Source organism: Lytechinus variegatus, chromosome 19 (assembly GCF_018143015.1).
Source record: "Lytechinus variegatus isolate NC3 chromosome 19, Lvar_3.0, whole genome shotgun sequence".
NCBI classification, from domain to species: domain Eukaryota; kingdom Metazoa; phylum Echinodermata; class Echinoidea; order Temnopleuroida; family Toxopneustidae; genus Lytechinus; species Lytechinus variegatus.
In genome coordinates this window covers 9,388,265-9,407,461 of record NC_054758.1, presented here as the reverse complement: position 1 = coordinate 9,407,461, position 19,197 = coordinate 9,388,265, and the positions used below count along the sequence as shown (strand labels likewise).

The 19,197-nt window shown below is 36.8% G+C and overlaps 1 protein-coding gene across 1 annotated transcript in view; it reads left to right on the top strand.

The window, feature by feature from the left end:
* Window positions 1-18,364, top strand: part of LOC121405893 (receptor-type tyrosine-protein phosphatase beta-like) — a 60,075-nt gene extending 41,711 nt beyond the window's left edge. Inside the window, exons 26-38 of the mRNA XM_041596885.1 lie at window positions 2,578-2,730; window positions 3,372-3,485; window positions 5,475-5,598; window positions 6,413-6,480; window positions 7,784-7,910; window positions 8,739-8,849; window positions 9,828-9,909; window positions 11,280-11,370; window positions 12,096-12,307; window positions 13,176-13,298; window positions 14,041-14,195; window positions 15,662-15,797; window positions 16,726-18,364. Coding sequence (XP_041452819.1) covers window positions 2,578-2,730; window positions 3,372-3,485; window positions 5,475-5,598; window positions 6,413-6,480; window positions 7,784-7,910; window positions 8,739-8,849; window positions 9,828-9,909; window positions 11,280-11,370; window positions 12,096-12,307; window positions 13,176-13,298; window positions 14,041-14,195; window positions 15,662-15,797; window positions 16,726-16,878 — 1,649 coding nt within the window. The 3' untranslated portion in view covers window positions 16,879-18,364. The remainder of the gene's footprint in view (window positions 1-2,577; window positions 2,731-3,371; window positions 3,486-5,474; window positions 5,599-6,412; window positions 6,481-7,783; window positions 7,911-8,738; window positions 8,850-9,827; window positions 9,910-11,279; window positions 11,371-12,095; window positions 12,308-13,175; window positions 13,299-14,040; window positions 14,196-15,661; window positions 15,798-16,725) is intronic.
* Window positions 18,365-19,197: the final 833 nt, after the last annotated feature.

The window sequence follows — 19,197 nt, the reverse complement described above, 5'->3', positions numbered from 1 at the left end:
TCTATCGGTTGCAGTACTCAGGCCAATTTCTAACTTCAGGAGTCCGTAACACAAAACTTAGCAATGATCGTAGAACATTCTTCTACGATTGATTGCATTGACTACAATGTATGATCAATCGTAAAAATCAAGCATACGATTAATCGCTAACCTTTGTGTTACGGGACCCTGGTCGACATCACATGCAAGCGGTGCACAGTGCTACTTTGACTGTGATGCTTTAAAAATGAAAAGCATATTGCAAAAGCACAGAAAGAATTCACCGAGAACGGTCTATAAATCCTATCGAAACATGCAGCAAATTTCTCTCTGGCCACCTCCTGGACCCTTGTAAACAGCATATGCAAGCCAGCCGAGCCACGTCACATCGGCCAGCGCAGCATAATCGCATGCAAGCACAAGTACTAGCGCCTGCAGCGTACAGATGCCGACTTCTTCCCATGAGGCATTGCGACTTTGGGCCTGTCCACTGAATCCACCAAACTGCCAGCAATGGGAACCTTCAGTTGTTGCCTCAAAGAAGTAAGAAGGATCCTGATGGAGAATCTATTTCACAAACAGACTGAAATCTTGGGTGGACACGTTCCTGATATGCATTAGTTTGTTTTCTCTCCTTGACTGAGATGCCTGTTTCAACGCCAACCCCACACCTCTCCCTCCCCCTCTCTCTCTAGGATCCCAATTACACTGAACATATATGAGGACACAGTTCAACAACCTCGTTGATTTGCAACATACTTATTGAAATTTTCCAGAAATCCCTTATTTGTTATCACTTCTATCACTTGTTACAGTTCATGCAGTTTAATAGATATCTGCCAAAGATGTTGGATGGATCCTTTTGGAGAATCTGTTGTATGACTTACAGAAATATACAGATATTCATTGTACACCCTGTATGACAGTACCGCCATTTCTAGGACTCCAAAATGCACTTTGCATATAGGAAGAGACAGTTCAACGACCTCGCTGAGTTGCAACATTTTCAAATTTTCCAGAAGTCCCTTGTTTGTTATCTGAACACTTCTATTACATGTCACAGTTCATGCACTCAGATATCTGACACCGAAACAACACTTGACCCTGACATAGCACCAGGGAATGGTCCATACAGTAGATGTCTTTTATCAGTGAAGGTTCATTGCCAGTACCCTCACAGGTGCACCCATTCAATGAACGTCGAGACTCCTCGTCGCATCGTTTCTCCACTGCTCATCTGCATCTACTCCTCACTGCTAGGGCTTATCAAGAACACTTCTGCACCAAGTCATCGCATCTCATTAGGAGCCCGTTCCGTAAAACTTGTTATAACAACAAATGAGCAATAATAGTTTAATGATACCGAAATCATTTAGTGTGATAGGGTGATTGTAAACTTGTTATTGTACATTTGTTGTTGTAACAAGTCTTCATTGGAACAGGACCCGGACCCTTTTGATATTGGAGTTACAACTACATGTATCGTAGCTTGGCCATTATTGTAGCTACCATGGAATCCTTGATTCTGATTGGCTGTGGAGCCCTGTTACCATGGTAGTTGCCATGATGACAAAGTTATCATAGTTGTAACTCTTTATGAAATGGGTCCGTGGTTTGCAGTCCTTTTTAGGATGTTACCTTAATTTACAGAAGATACATCTGTCTCTCATCTACATTGTAACTCTTTCTCCTCCACCAGTTTCTACCTTTTTCTCTTTTCATTCCACCATCTAGCAGTCCTGTTCCGGACTGACCACGTCGTGAGCTGTAAGTCTCTTCTCCATTATCTGAACCTCTATGTATATCTTTATACATATTCCGGCGGGGCCGTTTCATGAAACTGGTTATATAACAATTTTGCAATAAAAGTTGAAAGCTACTGAAATCCTTCGATTTGATTGGCTGGTAGTAAATTTGTTAAAGAAACTGCATTTGTTGTTGTAACAAGTCTTTACGAAACGGGACCCTGATTCCATGTTCCAGTTCTGCATGTTCAGGTGACACCGTAATGATATTTTATCATCGCTGAGCAATTCCATATCCAATAATCACTCCTTTGTACCTCAGTCCCATTTTTGTACTTCGCCACGTGGTGACACAAAAGAGACTTCAATTTGCAGTGGGGTTCACTAAATTTTGATCTCATCTGTACACTCTGGATATCAGTTAAATTTGAAGAAGGTAGTAGTACCTCCTTTCCCTGTCCTGCTATTTGTTACGAAAGCCACGACTGGCCTTTCATAACAGATCGCGGACATTTTTTGAACCATTCAAATTGTTTCTATGATCAGTTCGATTGCCCCAACAGATCTGGGCTGGGCTCCGTAACATAAAGATTAGTGATCAATCGCTGACCAAGAACCAATCAGTACAGTTCTTTCATATTTGCAATCCATCGCAAACCTTTGTGTTACGCAGCCCTGAACAGATCTGATACGATCTGATAACTATGATTTCTCTACTATTACGTATGCCTTTTGAATCGTGAACGTGGGTACAAGGTATGATATAAGATTAAGAAGGTATGTGATGTAATATGAATTTGATTGTTGAGAAAAAAAAGTGAAGGTAAACGTCTGTGACCACATCTTACCACAGAACCTGCCCCAGTGCCTGACGACTATCCTTATGAAGATAATGAAGTGACCTCTGATATTTCAACCACCTCATTCACCGTGCAACTTCCGGAGGATCTGTTCAGCCATGACAATGGAGAACTTCTGACGTTTGCCGTCATCATCACAAGAGTGGGTAAGTTTGAATTGAGATTTAGAATGTACCCAACGCAAATAACTCTATTGAGTAAAATGTGAATTTTTCTTTTTGTCTGGTGATCCGGCTGTTGCCACAGCTATACCCTGACAATCAATGCCCCCAAAATGTCTATTTTTGCTCTTATGGTGAGAAAAACTCTTTATCCATAATGTATTCTTTTAAAATCTGCATTACATGCATTCCTGTAGAAAGAATACATGATCTACTGATAGATGTGATTAAAGGGGCATTTTAAGTGAAGTACGTACAAAAGTAATGGCAAAGTTGTTCACATGTGATATCACCCATCTTTGTCGCATTGCATTTTGGAGGATCTACATTACAATAATGATCTAAACTTCAAATGCTCATAACTTTCTTATTATTTATTCAATTTTTCTCAATCCTTGTTGATCTGTTTCTTTGATTTTTCTGTAGAATGTACCCAACACAAGTAACACAAAATAAATGAATAGATGAAATTTTAAAAAATCTGCATTACTGTAGATTCTGTTAAAGTATGTGTTATGAAAGTGCTATGTAAAAGCAAGTATTAGTATTATTATATAATGATTATTATTTTTATTACTAGTAGAATTCACCTATCTATTGAGTAAAATGTGAAATTTTCTTTTTAGCTGGCGATCCGGCTGTTGCCACGACTAATCTGACGTTCGATGAGGCTCGAGCTCAGTCTTGGGCTGCTTACATCACCTCCATCAATAACCCATATCCATATCCTGCTACATATGGTAAGAACAATGAAGGGTGATTTCAAGTATGGTGTTGAAACTTGAGGTTGTGATAACACCATACTTAAAATGAGGCTGATGTTGGGCTTGACCTCGGAACACTTTAATCTCTCTTTTTTTTTCAAAAGTAATATTCTACGGTGTCAAGGCTTGGTCCCACTGCACTTGTGGATGCAGAGAGGATGTAAAACGGAAAAGAGTCTTACCATCCGTTGGAAAACATTATGTATCCGTTGTGTACTCTTTGCAAACGTGTTTCATACGCTATATATCCATCGAGCATCCGTCCACTGTGATTTCATTGTTTGCCCATTGTCTGGAGCGGATGAAAACGGATGGAGCCACCCCGAAATATTGCTTGTCCACTGTATCCATTATGAGAACGTTTTGTGTCCGTTGGACAGTGGGACCAGGCCTTTAGTCAATGTTCTGCTCTTTGTTTTGCTGGTTACAAATATCCTTTAGTAGTGAGTTATATATCATTTTAAAGCTGCGATGAGGGTATTGTTTTGTGGGTTCAGCCATGCATGAGCACATATAAACAAGATAAAATAAGTTGTGGGGCTGTTGCACCCGCGGCCCAAGTCATAAAGAGTTACAACTAATGTATTGTAGTTACCATGGTAACATGACTCAGCAACCAATCAAAATCAAGGTTACCATGGTAACATGACTCAGCAGCCAATCAAAATCTAGGTTACCATGGTAATTACAATAACAAAGTTACAATAGTTGTACATGTAACTCTTAATGAAATGGGCCGCCTGGATGCCTGAGCCATGTTTGAACCATGGTTTTACTGAATGTAAATATGATCAGTCAAATAAGCATTTACAATATATTCTATATTCACAGAATTAACAGGCAGACAAAGGGTCCATTCCATAAAGCTGTTCGTAAGTTAAGAGCAACTTTAAGAAAGACTGGCGATCCTTTCATGTGGTAAATGATATATTCATTGGCGATGGTTGAGCGCGTAAGAAAGGATCACTAGTCGTTCTTAAAGTCACTCTTAACTTACGAACAGCTTTATGAAATGGCCCCCAGGTTCAAGCAAAGGTGCATGTAGTAATATAAAAAATCCTCTGCATTCATCACTAATTAACTTCAATTGATATTATATGTGTTATAGCACTGTTTTTTTTTTTCAAAGATAAGGTGTGACTTTATTCATACAAAAAAAAATCAAATTGTGTGCGCTATATCTTAACTATATGGTAGAATCATGCTCAGAGGATGCGCATTACTGCATATTTATCAGTTGATGGATTGCATGTTTGATATCAACCCTAATAATGCCTGGCGCACACTACGCGATTCGTTGCGATCCGAATTTCAAAGAAATTGTATGATATGAACGTTCCAACCATTGACTGTTGCAATCGAAATTCAGTCTAGTTCAATTCTCCTAGGAATAAAAGAAAATTCAAATCCTAATGACGTCGTCATCTGCTAACTTGAAGCCAATTTGGACTTTACTCTGACCAAATGGCTTGCTGCAAAGCAAAATTATGATTTCATTATGCCACACTTCAAATGAAATAATTTTATCTCTTGGTACTTTCATGTTTAATGAAAAATGCGATTTATTAAAAAAATTGTGTCGCATTGGATCGCATAGTGTCTGTATCTGTCCGTTGACGTACATGTACAATCACCAGTATCTGGTTGTCGCGTACGTTTGGGTTTAGGGGGTCAAGTGCTAAACACAGTTAATTTTGGTAGTGTGCTTTTGAGACAAGGGTGTTTATGTCCAAACTTTTAAGTTTGAGTTTGAATACTCCTACATGTACGTCTGTAGAATTTCTGACATCCTCACCAAGAAGGTTCAATTCTGGGATGGTCTTGGGATACAGGGAGTGTCGGTAGCATTTATTTGATCTTGGGCATAACCCTCTGCGCTTTGGCACTAAGCAGAAACTTCAAAAATCACATCTAAATCTTTGTGAAATACTCCCTCCCTTTTGACGATTTTTCTTTTCTTACCAGAATCTAGACGTAAGAGACAAACAACAAATGAAGCAGCTACTGTAGTCATAGGTGATAATAGCTGTGTTACTGAAAGCTCCAAGGAGTACTGTAACAAACCTTTGAATGATGACACTATATATTAGTGAGTATGTCAGGAGTTAAATCTATCTGGTGTATCAGAAAAAAGAGAAGCCAAATTTGCATGCCTTTTCCTGAGAAAAAAAATATGAAATTGACAATGAAAATCACATTTCCTTCAAGGCGAAGTTTACTCTGATGATAAGTTTGTGTTAATTATACATGTATATTAAGAAAAGATTGTAGGTGAAGGTTTGACGATTATCCACCAAGTAACAAAAGTCATGAATTTTTAAAAGTTTTGATGTAATATTTGAGAAGCTCTTTGTTGAATTCCATTTTTGATAAGTGGAACATAATGAATGAAAATATTTTTCTTGTAGAAAAGTGGATCAAATGATGTGTCTGATTTATCCAAACACGTGTAAATAAGATTAGTATTTTTTTCCCTAAAGTTAAGTTTTTTGAAATGATGGAAATAATTTTATGATTGAAAATGCAGGATTAGAAACTTATTAAAGCTACCAGCTAAACGTTTTCATGTATATCGCAGACAATCCTATACTACGGGTACAATGTATATAGATACTATCTGTTGATACTTCATATTGTTAAATTTTGAATACATCGACCGGTTGGTCAAGTGTCCGTCTCACAACCGAGATGTCAAGAGTTCAAGCCCCGGCTGGGTCAGACCAAATGATGGCAATTGTCGCTTCCCTGTTTGGCATTCAATGATGTAAGGGGTAGAGCACCGTCGATCTGGCGCTGCACATTGGCTGTCAATCCTACGATTAATCGGGCAAAATGAGTTTTTAGGGTATTTCTATTTCAGATATCTATTTTGGACGTTAAAATATGAATTTAATTCTTTTCAGTTATGCATTCAGAGCTTATAATGAACAAGGATACCAAACTTCAAGCACGTTCGGACCAGTGAAAACAGGTAAGGTTTCTGTGTATAGGTCTGTTCACACTTGCAATTAAGCTGATTAGCGTGTGATATACTTGTACCATACATTAGGGGGAGGTGGCTTCCTGGTCTAGTGGTTCAGACTCTCGTCTCTCAATCTGAAGGACGTGGGTTCGATTCCAAGCCATGACGCGTTTTCCTTCAGCAAGAAATTTACCCACATTGTGCTGCACTCAGCCCAGGAGAGGTAAATGGGTTCCGGCAGGAAGTAATTCCTCAAAAAGCTGTGCGCATTGGAATCGGTAGACTAGCTTCGCAGGGGTAAAATGGGAGCGCCTTGAGCACCTAGCAAGGTGGATACATGCAATATACAAATCCTACATGTATATTATTACATGTATATTATTGCTCAATCAGATACATGTATGATACAACAAAATAGTGCGAAACATTGTGGACCAATCACATTCTTGAAAGGTTATCTTGTAATACAGGGTGGAAAATGATTTTTTTAAGGGGCTTTTTTTTCCTGATTTGGGGGATTGCGGAATTTAGGGGCTATTCCTTTCATTTTAAGGGCTACTCTTTAGGAGCAACAAGCAAATATGAGGTAAAATGCAAATGTTGTTATTTTGCCCGAGTTAGATTATTGATTTTCTGAATAATCTTGAATATTTAAAGTGATTTTTGTACATAAATGTTCATAAATGCAAAATGACTTTAAACCAAAAGTTTTGATTTTTATTATTTTGTTATCTACTGTTATTGAAAACAAATTTATATACAGAGAGAGCAATGGTAAATAATGAAAATCTTAGAAAATAGTACAGTTTCAGTTGTACCCATCCACTGCAGTCGGCCCATCACGAACAATGCAAACATGTTTAATCAGAAGATTTTCTGCTAATGCGCGGTTATGTTCATTTTGTATTGTCAGTTTGAGTTTTTTTGTGAAATTCTTTGAATCCTGTGTTCTTCTTAGATTATTTGTAGTCATTCAGAGCTACTTATGGGTAAAAATTTTACCCTAGAGTGAGTCTTTGATTTAACTCATCCTTGACACTATTTCACAACAAAGTTATAAAAACTGATCCACAGTGTGCTGCACTCAACCCAGGTGAGGTAAATGGGTACCGGTAGGAAGTAATTCCTTAAAAACCTGTGTCCGCTATGAACTCCTAGCTTAGCCGGGTAATATAGGAACGCCTTGAGCACCTAACAAGGTGGATATGTGCGCAATATAAATACCCTATATTATTATTATTATTATCTAGGAATGAGACTTTTTTTTAAATGTTATTGTAAGGAAATTCTTTCTTTTCCACCAATATTTCAGATAAAGACAACACGACTGGCATTGCAGTTGGCGTAACGGTCTCAGTGGTTACCATCCTTATGGTTGTTGTGATTTCTATGGTGGTTGTGAGGAAACGACGTGGACAGGAACCATCGCCACGTCCAAGGTAAGGACTTATATCTCGATTGGGGCATTGCAAGAAATTTGCGATCAATTGCAAGTCTATTTTCGTTCCCGAAATCAAGCATATGTTGTGTAATTAATTGCAAATTTGCGATTGATTGCCACTCTGCTCCTTGAAACATGGAGTGTAATCTGATTTGCTTAGGTTAAAAGTGATCAATCAATTGTAAAATTGTAAAACAGAATATTTGTGATTAATGGCAAATATTTTCTTTCAACACCCCCTTAGTGGGTCATTTTTTTCATGAATTCTGTCATCTGATTGGTCGATTTGTTTGTGAGACAAACCCTTATTAGCTAATTTACTTTGTAAAAGATATCAAACGGGTAATATGAGCCTGTAGCACCTGTTCAATGTTCATCTGTTTTTGTTATAATGTTTTAATTGGTGCGCCCATGCCCAGTGCTGATTTCAACCACGTAATATGGGACAAAATTATATGATTTATCCACATCGTGCTGCACTCAACCCAGGTGAGGTGAATGGGTACCCAGCAGGATTAATTCCTTGAATGCACCAAGCACCTTTAGCAGCTGAAGCTGAAGCCGGGGTAATATACAGAGCGCCATTGGATAGGTAACTAGATAATTAGCACCTCATAAATGCTATATATTACATGTATATATTATAGTTATTATGTTTAAAGGAAACATATTTCTGTAACAACTGCCGGAATTCTCTGACATACATGTACATGTATGTGTCCCAAACCTCTCAAAATGTTTGATTTCAGTAGCTTATCAATTGTAATACACGTATCTGATTGATACCCAGTCTGATGAATCTGAATCCTTTTCTTTATTTTTGAAGTTTGGAAGGTAGCGATAACCCCGGCTTTGTCGGGCCCGATATGGAAATGGGCAATCGGAATAAGATTCGGCGAAAAATCGGCAGCTCAATGCACAGAAAGAGTCATTCTAAGTGAGTATAATCATACGTCATTCATACTTGCTGAGTGTTCATATTAAAATGGGAATATTCCTATACGGTGGAAAAGAAATTTGCCATCTTAGCCCATGCGTTTGTATTGAAAAGGAAATTTAGGGATGTTCATCTTAGTGGAAATTTCTTTTTTCTTGACTTTTAGAGTTGGCAGGTACGCATCCTTATGGCTAGGTGGATAACACCTTGTATTTCAAAATTTAAATATTTGATGACAGCTCTGAATAAGCTAGATTTTAAAGCTACATAACATAGGTAGCAACCTTCTTTTGCGTCGAAAGAGTTCTTCACACGTTTCAGGAGACTGTATTCAGACAATATGGGACTGATAATAGCTCTATTTTTAAAATACATCCTTTTCTAAGCTGCCATCCAAATTTTTTAATGTTGAGATGCGAGGTTTTATCAGGCCAGCCACGAATGTTTTAGCCCCATCATATACAGTAGCAGATGTTTATGTAATAATTGTCTCCTCCTTTATTTTACTCAAACATTGTCCTTTGCATTTTGTTCTTGAAATTCCAAGTAAAAATATATTTACTACCGTTTTATGAAAATGATAATCTTGGTACTAATGATAATAATCTTGTGCTTATTTCTGAATATATTACTGACACACAAAATCATATCATTTGTAGAAAGAAACTGTCAACCTTCTAAAAATCGATATTGTATTAATAGAAAATGCAAATTTGTTCAATGTTTTGCTTGTCAGTTATACACATATATATATATATATATATATATAATATTATATTTTCTTTGTTAAAGTGTTTATGAAAAGTATTGCAGAAACCAATAAATGAAATGAAAATGAAAATTTGATGCTCTTCAGACTTCAATATACAAGCTCTGATATTGTATCCAATATCTCTACAATATCATTTATTGCAAACATTTTCTAAGGTATTGTCTTGGAGAAGCTTTTGATTTTGGCTTTGTTTATTATTTTTCCAGGCCCATTCTCCTAAATGATTTTGAGGACCATTACAAGCGGATGAAAGCAGATTCAGATTTAAGATTCACAGAGGAGTATGATGTAAGTTTTCTGTTGTGTTTTTGTTGAAGTAATTCCTGTATCATCATCGTCATCATTGTCATTACCACCATTTTCACCATCATCATCATTATCAACATCATTATTCATCGTCATCATCTCCATCATCACTATAATAGAAATTATCACCACCGCCTCCATCATCATCACCATCGTCGTCATCATCACCACCACCGCTGTCATCATCATCAACATCATCATAATCATAATTGAAATTATCACCAACATCATCATAATCATCATCCTCATCATCATCATCACCATAGTCGTCATCACCACCATCGCCATCATCATCCCCACCATCATCATCACCATTATCATCATCATGATCACTATATTCTGTTGAAGTAACTCCCGTAGAAAACTCGGTAGCGCAGCCTTCTGCTGCATCAACCCCAAGCTGGTATAACAAAATGCATAGGAAACATTTTACATCAAGGTAAATCAGTCATAGTGTCTGATCTTAATTCTTATAGAAGACGATGTGCGATTAGAAACATTTACTTCATAAAGTGTTATATTTGAGTATTTTGTAAACTATGAATAGGTACATGTAATGCTTGCCTTTTGAGATATTCAATGTACACTCATTTATTTTTTCTTCTTTTTCTCTTCTCTTCTTTCATTCTCATCATCCCTCTTCTGTTTTCTATTATATTTCATCTACTTTGCATCTCTTCTCTTTCTTTTTTTTACTACTGATGCTGATCAATTCCCTTTTCATCCTGATATGCATTTGCAGTCTATATTTTTATGGATTTCACACTCGTCTTTTAAGTATTTATCTATCAAATTTAATTTAACCCTGGTGTAGTGGTCCACCTGCACTCCCCCAATCACTTACATGTATATTAGGAGGAGAGACACCTGCAGGTCATACAAGTAGTGACTCAGTTCGCTTTTCACCTCCTAGGCATAGGTGACACCAAACAATTGATGATAATTATTGTGATATACATGTATTCATCTTCATATTGTCAATCATCCAACTGGCATTGTTGCAATAAATAAAGATTAGAAAAATACAAATTTTGCATGTTATTATTATTACTGTTCATAGAATGCACCGGTGTGTTGGCTCAGTTGATAGAGCATCCGTCTCATAACCGGGAGATCGGGGGTTCAAACCCTGGCTGCGTCAGACCAAAAGGCGTTAAAAGATTGGGGTTGCTGCTACCCTGTTTGGTATTCAACAATCAAAGGGATATAGCCTCATCGATCTGGCGCTGCACAGCGGCTGCCGGGTCCACGATCAAATTTTTTGGAGTACATGTATTTTATTTCATGTCTATTTGGAACAATAAAATACAGATTTTTTAAAAGAATTATCACTTTTCTCTCCATGTAAATAGGAAATTCGTCAAGTTGGTAAAGACCAGGCCATTATTGCAGCTACAGAAATGGTTAATAGGGCCAAGAATAGATTCACCAATATTCTTCCATGTGAGTATAGTTATTTATTTGCTTATTTGTTTGTTTTCATGAGAGAGTCCTTTAAATCTAGGTTAATTGTCAAAAGGTCAAAGGTCAAGTTCACACTGACTTGTTTTCATCTTACCCTTGTACAGTCCTTGTAAACACGTTAACTTCAGTTTAATTTCACCCAGGCTCATGTAATTTGGTGTGTATGATACTAGCATTGATCCCAGGAAGCCTGTCACAGTGACATGTTTTCATCTTACCCTTCTGAAGTCCTTGTAAACGCGATATAACTCTAGTTGAACTTAACCTAAATGTAGGCTCATATGATTTGGTGTGTATGATACCAGCATAGATTCCAGCAATTCTATTGATTTTGAGGTCAGAAGGTCAAAGGTGAAGTCGCCACCTTCCACTTTTCTTGCTTGACCAATAACTCCATTTTCCGTGTTACAGGTGGGCGTAGTATGTGCTCGTCTTAGCGACAATCTTGTTTCTCAAGTCTTACTTCTCTTCATAAACTGACCAAGTCATGGTCCTTTGAGAACATTACAGGCTGTCAAAAGAACCAGAAATCAGAAACAGAAAATGTCATGAATGTCCCACATATACTGTAGAGGGTCGGACGTATGTACATACATGTATTGTATGGATTGCCCATTTTGTAGCAAAACGAGTATTTCAATGCTTATTCGCAATGATGAAAATTGAATTTCACCCTGATTTTGAAACCTCACTTCTCGAAACAGATGAACATTCGCGTGTCAAGCTGGCAGCGCTCGCCGATGAACCGGACTCTGATTACATCAACGCAAATTACATGCCCGGATTCAACTCTCCGCGAGAATTCATCGCCTGCCAAGGTCCTCTACCGGGGACGGTCGACGATGTCTGGAGGATGATCTGGGAGAAGAATACTTCAATCATTGTCATGTTAACTCAACTGGTAGAAAAGGGCAAGGTTAGACGATTCATTTAATGGTTTATTCAATAGACATGTATCGCAGTAAAAACTGAATTACACATGCTTTACAGGGTATCAATTAAAAATACATGGTAAGAAAAATACAGAGACAATTACAATTATTCACATCCATTTGCACAGTAAATTATTGATAAAGATGAATGAATAACAGGAGAATGCCTCTGATAGATTGATAAAATTATTCATAATAAAACTTCTAAAAACACAATAAGTTAATTGTTATTAAAAAGAATTCACAATTTCTAAGCATGTTTATATATTAGTCGTTTAAGAATTTTCAAATTATTCCAGTAATGATTTGTAGTATTTGTTAAGCACACGTACAAGATTAGGGATGGCACTGTTTTTAATTCTAGATAACATTTGGGATACTTGTTCCTGTATTGTTTGTTTTCTTTATGTTACGGCCAGCTCTTAATAAATGTAATTCCATGTTGGTCTAATCAGAAATAGGTCTAATACTCACATGGGGGTTCTGTGACATTTGCTCTGGCCACCATTTCTCTGATGGAAAATCTGCACTTTAAGCCAAGCGCAAAATCTAAATCTAAAACTAAATAAACCTTAATCCTTATATTTACATTGTTCTTAACCAAACACTCTACTGTGTTGCAGCAGCAAATGTAATGTCACCAATATAGGGCCAATTGTCATTCTACTAATATCTCATGTTCAAATGATTTAATGGTCATTTTGTTAAAGATTTAATGGTGAGTACTAAATTTTAAGGGTATATTTGTGGGACAAATCTCAATGATAAAATGAAAATATTACAAATGATGTTGGGTATCTTGCAAGTGAATGTCAATTTTGATCGTTTATGTTTTGACTGACTTTATTTCAGATTAAATGTCATCAATATTGGCCAGCCGACTACAATCCTGTTACCTATGGATCGATACAGGTTTCTTTACAAGCTATACAACAGTATGATCATTGGGTCATAAGAGAATTCAGTGTAGCACAGGTAAATATAATAAACTATTGCATGTTTCTGTATAAGCTATACAACAGTATGATCATTGGGTCATAAGAGAATTCAGTGTAGCACAGGTAAATATAATAAACTATTGCCTGTTTCTGTATAAGTTATACAACAGTATGATCATTGGGTCATAAGAGAATTCAGTGTAGCACAGGTAAATATAATAAACTATTGCCTGTTTCTGTATAAGCTATACAACAGTATGATCATTGGGTCATAAGAGAATTCAGTGTAGCACAGGTAAATATAATAAACTATTGCATGTTTCTGTATAAGTTATACAACAGTATGATCATTGAATCATAAGAGAATTCAGTGTAGCACAGGTAAATATAAACTATTGCATGTTTCTGTATAAGTATACAACAGTATGATCATTGGGTCATAAGAGAATTCAGTGTAGCACAGGTAAATATAATTAACTATTGCCTGTTTCTGTATAAGTACATGTATACAACAGTATGATCGCTGGGTTAAAGAAAATAAAATGTAGCACAGGTAAGTATAATAAACTAGCAGCTGCTTGTATATGACGTCACATATCAAAAACTTGAAGTTGTGATAACTTTCTTAATCTTTAATGGATTTTCCTCGAATTTTCACCTATATTTGTCATTATTTTTTCTGGTATCTCTACAACAAACCTTTTGTCAGGGTGAAATTCCCCCTTGAACATATCCTTATCATTTATTAATGTCCTCTGTGTGTGTCTCTCTCTCTCTAGGGGAATGAAATTCGAAAGCTTACCCAATATCACTTCATGTCCTGGCCCGACCACGGGGTACCAGACCAGACTATTACCATGCTGGACTTCGTCCGGACGGTCCGCGAAGCAATCCGGAAAGGAGCCAGCGAACAACCTATCGTGGCGCACTGCAGGTGAGTCAGGCATTCAGGAGCCATGATTTCCTGGTTTCGCGGAAAGTATCAACCTCATTTTTAGTTTGCCTTACATTTCATTTTCATTTTCTCTTTTTCATTTTGAAAATGTCCTTGAATTAGTGTTGATCACGGTGATCGCTGTTGCAGTCGGTAATTCTTGAAGTTATAAATCCAACAGGATACAACTTTATCTGTATGTACATGTAGACCATGCAATTAGATCGTAAAAGTCATTTGCTTTGCAACATTTGTGAACAGTGAAAACAATTTGCATTTAAGCATCAACTAGATAAGTGTCTCTCATTAATTTTACTAGAGGTACATGTAGATCCACTGCAACTATCAGTACCAGTATTACTACATGTACTTCTGATAACTCAACTACAACTTCCTACTATTTCTGCTGCTGTTGCTGGTATTACTCCTCCTCCTAGTTCTTCTACTACTACTTCCTATACTATTCCTTTATCCTGCTACTACTTCTCTTGCCCTTTTTACATGTACTTGCCTCTAGTATTATAACTCCTACAAGTAGCTCTACTGCTGATAATACTGCTACTACATGTACCTGTAGTTCTACTACAACAATGGCAATTACTACTACTACTACTTTTACTACTACTACTTCTACTACTAGTACTACTACTACTACTACTACTACTACTACTACTACTACTACTACTTCTACTACTGCTACTACTACTACTACTACTACTACTACTACTACTACTACTACTACTACTACTACTACTACTACTACTACTTTTACTACTAATACTTTTACTACTACTACTACTATTACTACTACTTTTACTACTACAACTACCACTACTACTACTACTATTAGTTTTACTACTACTACTAATACTACTATTACTACTTCTACTACTACTACTACTACTACTACTACTACTTCTTTTACTACTACTACTTTTACTACTACTACTTTTACTACTACTACTTCTACTATTACTACTACTTTTACTACTACTACTACTACTACTTTTACTACTACTACTTTTACTACTACTACTTCTACTATTACTACTACTTTTACTACTACTACTACTACTAGTACTACTACTAGTAGTAGTAGTAGTACTAGTACTACTACCACTTCTACTTCTACTACTTCCACTACTACGACTACTACTACTACTACTACTACTACTACTACAACTACAACTACCGTCTACATGTACTACTGCTACTATTACTACTACTTATACTCCTACAAGTACTACTACTATTACCATGTGAGTGTATTTGAGTTTTGACAGATGTGTATAAATCAGATATGATTATTTACATCTGGGACCGACCTTTTACGCCACCATCCAAAAGCCGTGACCAGGGCTCGAACTTCGAACCTCTGCATTAGATTTTAACTTCCCCAAATAGCTTGGATTACAGGCGCACTCTCTAATACCAATGCTAATATTGTATTGCCATTGTCATTGCAGTGCCGGTGTTGGTAGGACGGGGACGTATATTGCCCTTGATCGTCTGATGCAGGCCATGCAAGAGAATGATTTTATTGATATCTTTGGTATCATATGTGAGATGAGGATGCAGAGGAACCACATGGTTCAGACTGAGGTATGGTATTCCTTTCTTTCTGTGTTCTGTTGGCTCAGTTGGTAGAGCGTCCGTCTCACAACCGGGAGGTCGGGAGTTCAAACCCCGGCCTTGCCAGACCAAAAGACGTAAAAAGATGGGAGTTGCTGCTACCCTGTTTGGCGTTCAACATTTGATGGATAGAGCCTCGTCGATCTGGCGCTGCACAGTGGCTGCCAGGCCCTCAATTATTTGGGCAAAATGAATTTTCTGGATATTTCAATTCTCAGATTTGGGTCACAGACCAATGATTTGTGCAGTGGCCTTTTGACTATGAACAAAGCCTTAAACATTAATTGGATTTCTCATGTGAATCACATAAAAAATATATAAATTTTTAGATATTTTGATGAATATTGCACATTGTTCTTATTGAAACGAAAAATTTACCCAAGGCTGCAAGAATGGATTAATTTACATGACTATTTGAAAATTGTGGCAAGCACAATGTAACTTTATAATATACTTATACCCCTTTCATAAACCTATCCTCCAATTAGCCGCCTAAAAGTAATGCGGATAATTCAATAAAAATTGCGTTCATAAACTCCGAAAATAATCCGCACTATTTTTACGGGTGCCCATCCTGAAAAAGGAGGATAATCGTCATGGCAACCGCACACACTCCCTCGGATGCGTTGGAGAAGGGTGACCTTGTGACCGTTCTATGGCAATTATCCGCATTACTTTTGAAATGCGTTCATAGAGTCAAAATCTGGTCTCGATGCTGCTATTATGCAGATAATTGCAGCATCAAAATAATGCGGATAACTCTGGTCCTCCTCCGATTTTACGACCAAATTATGCTGCTGGTAGCTGCATAATTGGGTTTATGAAAGGAGTATGAAATTGTTACAATAAATAATCGTTCTTATGTCCTTTGTCTTCTTAAATCATGCTTGTCGAACAGAAACAATATATCTTCATTCACGAGTGCGTCATGGATCTCCTTCGACGAGGAGACGATGAAAACGATAACGGGGAAAGCCTCTACGTCAATCTCCCCGCTAATGGTTTCGGTCACGAAGACGTCAGTCAGAATCTACTGGACCAGGCTGTGTAGTGCATTGTTGGAAAGATAAGAGTTGCAATGCATCATGGGAAAGGTTATGATTTTTGCAGTGCATCATGGGAAGGATTGTGACAGTTACAATGCGGCATGGAAAGGATTGTGACAGTTGGATTGCATCTTGGAAGGTTTATGATAGTTGCAATGCATCATGGGAATGATTATGATGGTTGGATTGCATCATGGGAAGGTCTGTAAGAGTCCAAATGCATCATGGGATGGACTGTTACGAAACAGAGGAGACAGTCTCATCTGCAACAAAACAGCTTTTGAAAAAGTTTGAACTGCCTTCCGATATGCGCTTTGCATGGAGCTTCCCGCTTTGAAGAAGAATATTAAAAAAGTCTGGTGCATTGATGTAGTTTGTGATATCTGAATCACAAGATAACAAATAATTAGAGGTTCGATCGTGCCAATCATCACCAAAAAAATTGCTTCTTTTTCACATTTTTCAGCAGCTTGCCAATAAAGGGTGTTTATGCTTTGTTTCATTCTGGGAATTTGTGTGATAATGAAGTGATCCAAGGCTGTATAGGAATGTCAAACAATTACATGTAGTTGCCTTCTCTAATGTTTGCCATTTAAGCTAAATCACAATGTTTGTTTTTTTGGCTAATAGCCAGACTTGTGGAAACATGTATTTTTTCAAGCACTTGCTTTGCTATCAATAAGTCATTCTTTTTCCATTAAATTCATACATGTAGTTAAATGTTTATATATGATACTGTAAACAACCATGCCACATTTCTTACAATTTGTTTTTTTTTAATTGAATTTATGGTATCTTTCAAAAACACAGTAGCTTTCACTTTTTTAATTTTCTACTGACACTCTTTATATTTTGTACATTTTGTCTCACGCTTCTACTTACATGTAGTTCTATATATGTGTGTATGATTACAACTATTTTCATAAAATAAATTTTCATTTGATAAAAAAGAGCTTACGAGATTTTTACCATGCATTGTAGCAATTATTAAGCAAACTTTAGACAATGAAGACATATAATTACATTGGTATTTCCCCCGGGAGTGGAGAATGTAACACATAATGTAGGTTGTGGGTAAACAAAGATCTGCTCACAAAGATAGTCAAATTTCTGTAATTGACAAACATGTAGACTGCATATTATTTAGCGATATATGTATTACTGATAATGCGTATTAATGTTGATATTTGATTTGTTTTGCTTTGTTAAAAGAACAAACATCTTGGAGAACAAAAGATAATGAATATAGGTATGTTGTTTGCGATGGTGCAATATATCCCACACTTTTGCCAAAATTGTTCTGAAGTCTTTCTGCATCGTGTCGCATCGACACCAATGGGAAACAATGGCTTGAGCTATGACATGACCTGTGACCTCGGGTCAGACTTTTGTTCTATTTTCACTGCATGTATGGAGCACATGTGGATATATGAGGAATATCTTGGCAAAACAGGATGAGGACGGAGGGACTTTATGGCCCGTATTCTGATGCCAGGGATCCGTTGCAGAAAGAGTTGTGTTTAAACGCAAGTCCAAAAATCAATCGCAACTCCCAAATGCGCACTGTTGATTGGTTGAAAATCAAGTTGCGCATTATTTTTAGAGTTGCGATCGATTGCAACTCTTTCTGCAACGGGCCCCAGGTTTAACTTGGACCATGGTCTACATCTGCGCTAAAATTATGGAAAGCCAAAAATGTCATATGTCTGTTTACGTTGTACATTTCTGAAATGTCAACTGTGCTCGCTCCCAGACAGTTGATAATTATTTGAAGTTGAGCTGATAAATTTCTCGAATTGCTATCCATAGTTAAATCGCAACTTAATACCAGAGTGTAAATCAAACCCGTCATTAGAATATGGGCCTATGGTGGTAACCATTTTTATACTTTATATTAAACATTCCTGCTATAATTTTTTTGTATATTGTTTGTTATGAAATCAGGTACATATGTATGTGATCATTACCAAAAGTAATGACAGAGCAGAATATCTGAAGAATTTCATATGAAGACCTAGATATATTCTGTATTTTTGCATGTGAATTTCAAATGATTTTTGTGTGTTTTGCTTTATTATGTTAAAAAAATGAAGGGCATGTTTATGATTAGCATGAAATGTTGACAGCATTATCAGAAATTTAACTAAAAAAAAAATCATCATGACAGATATACATGTACTACACATGTACGCATATGTGATTCAGATGATATTTACTCACCCTCAGTGTATATGCACATTATCTTCAGTACATGAATTTAGTATTGACAACTATTTTATATTTCTTGAAAGATAAATACCAGTAGTTGCAGTAAACACTGATTT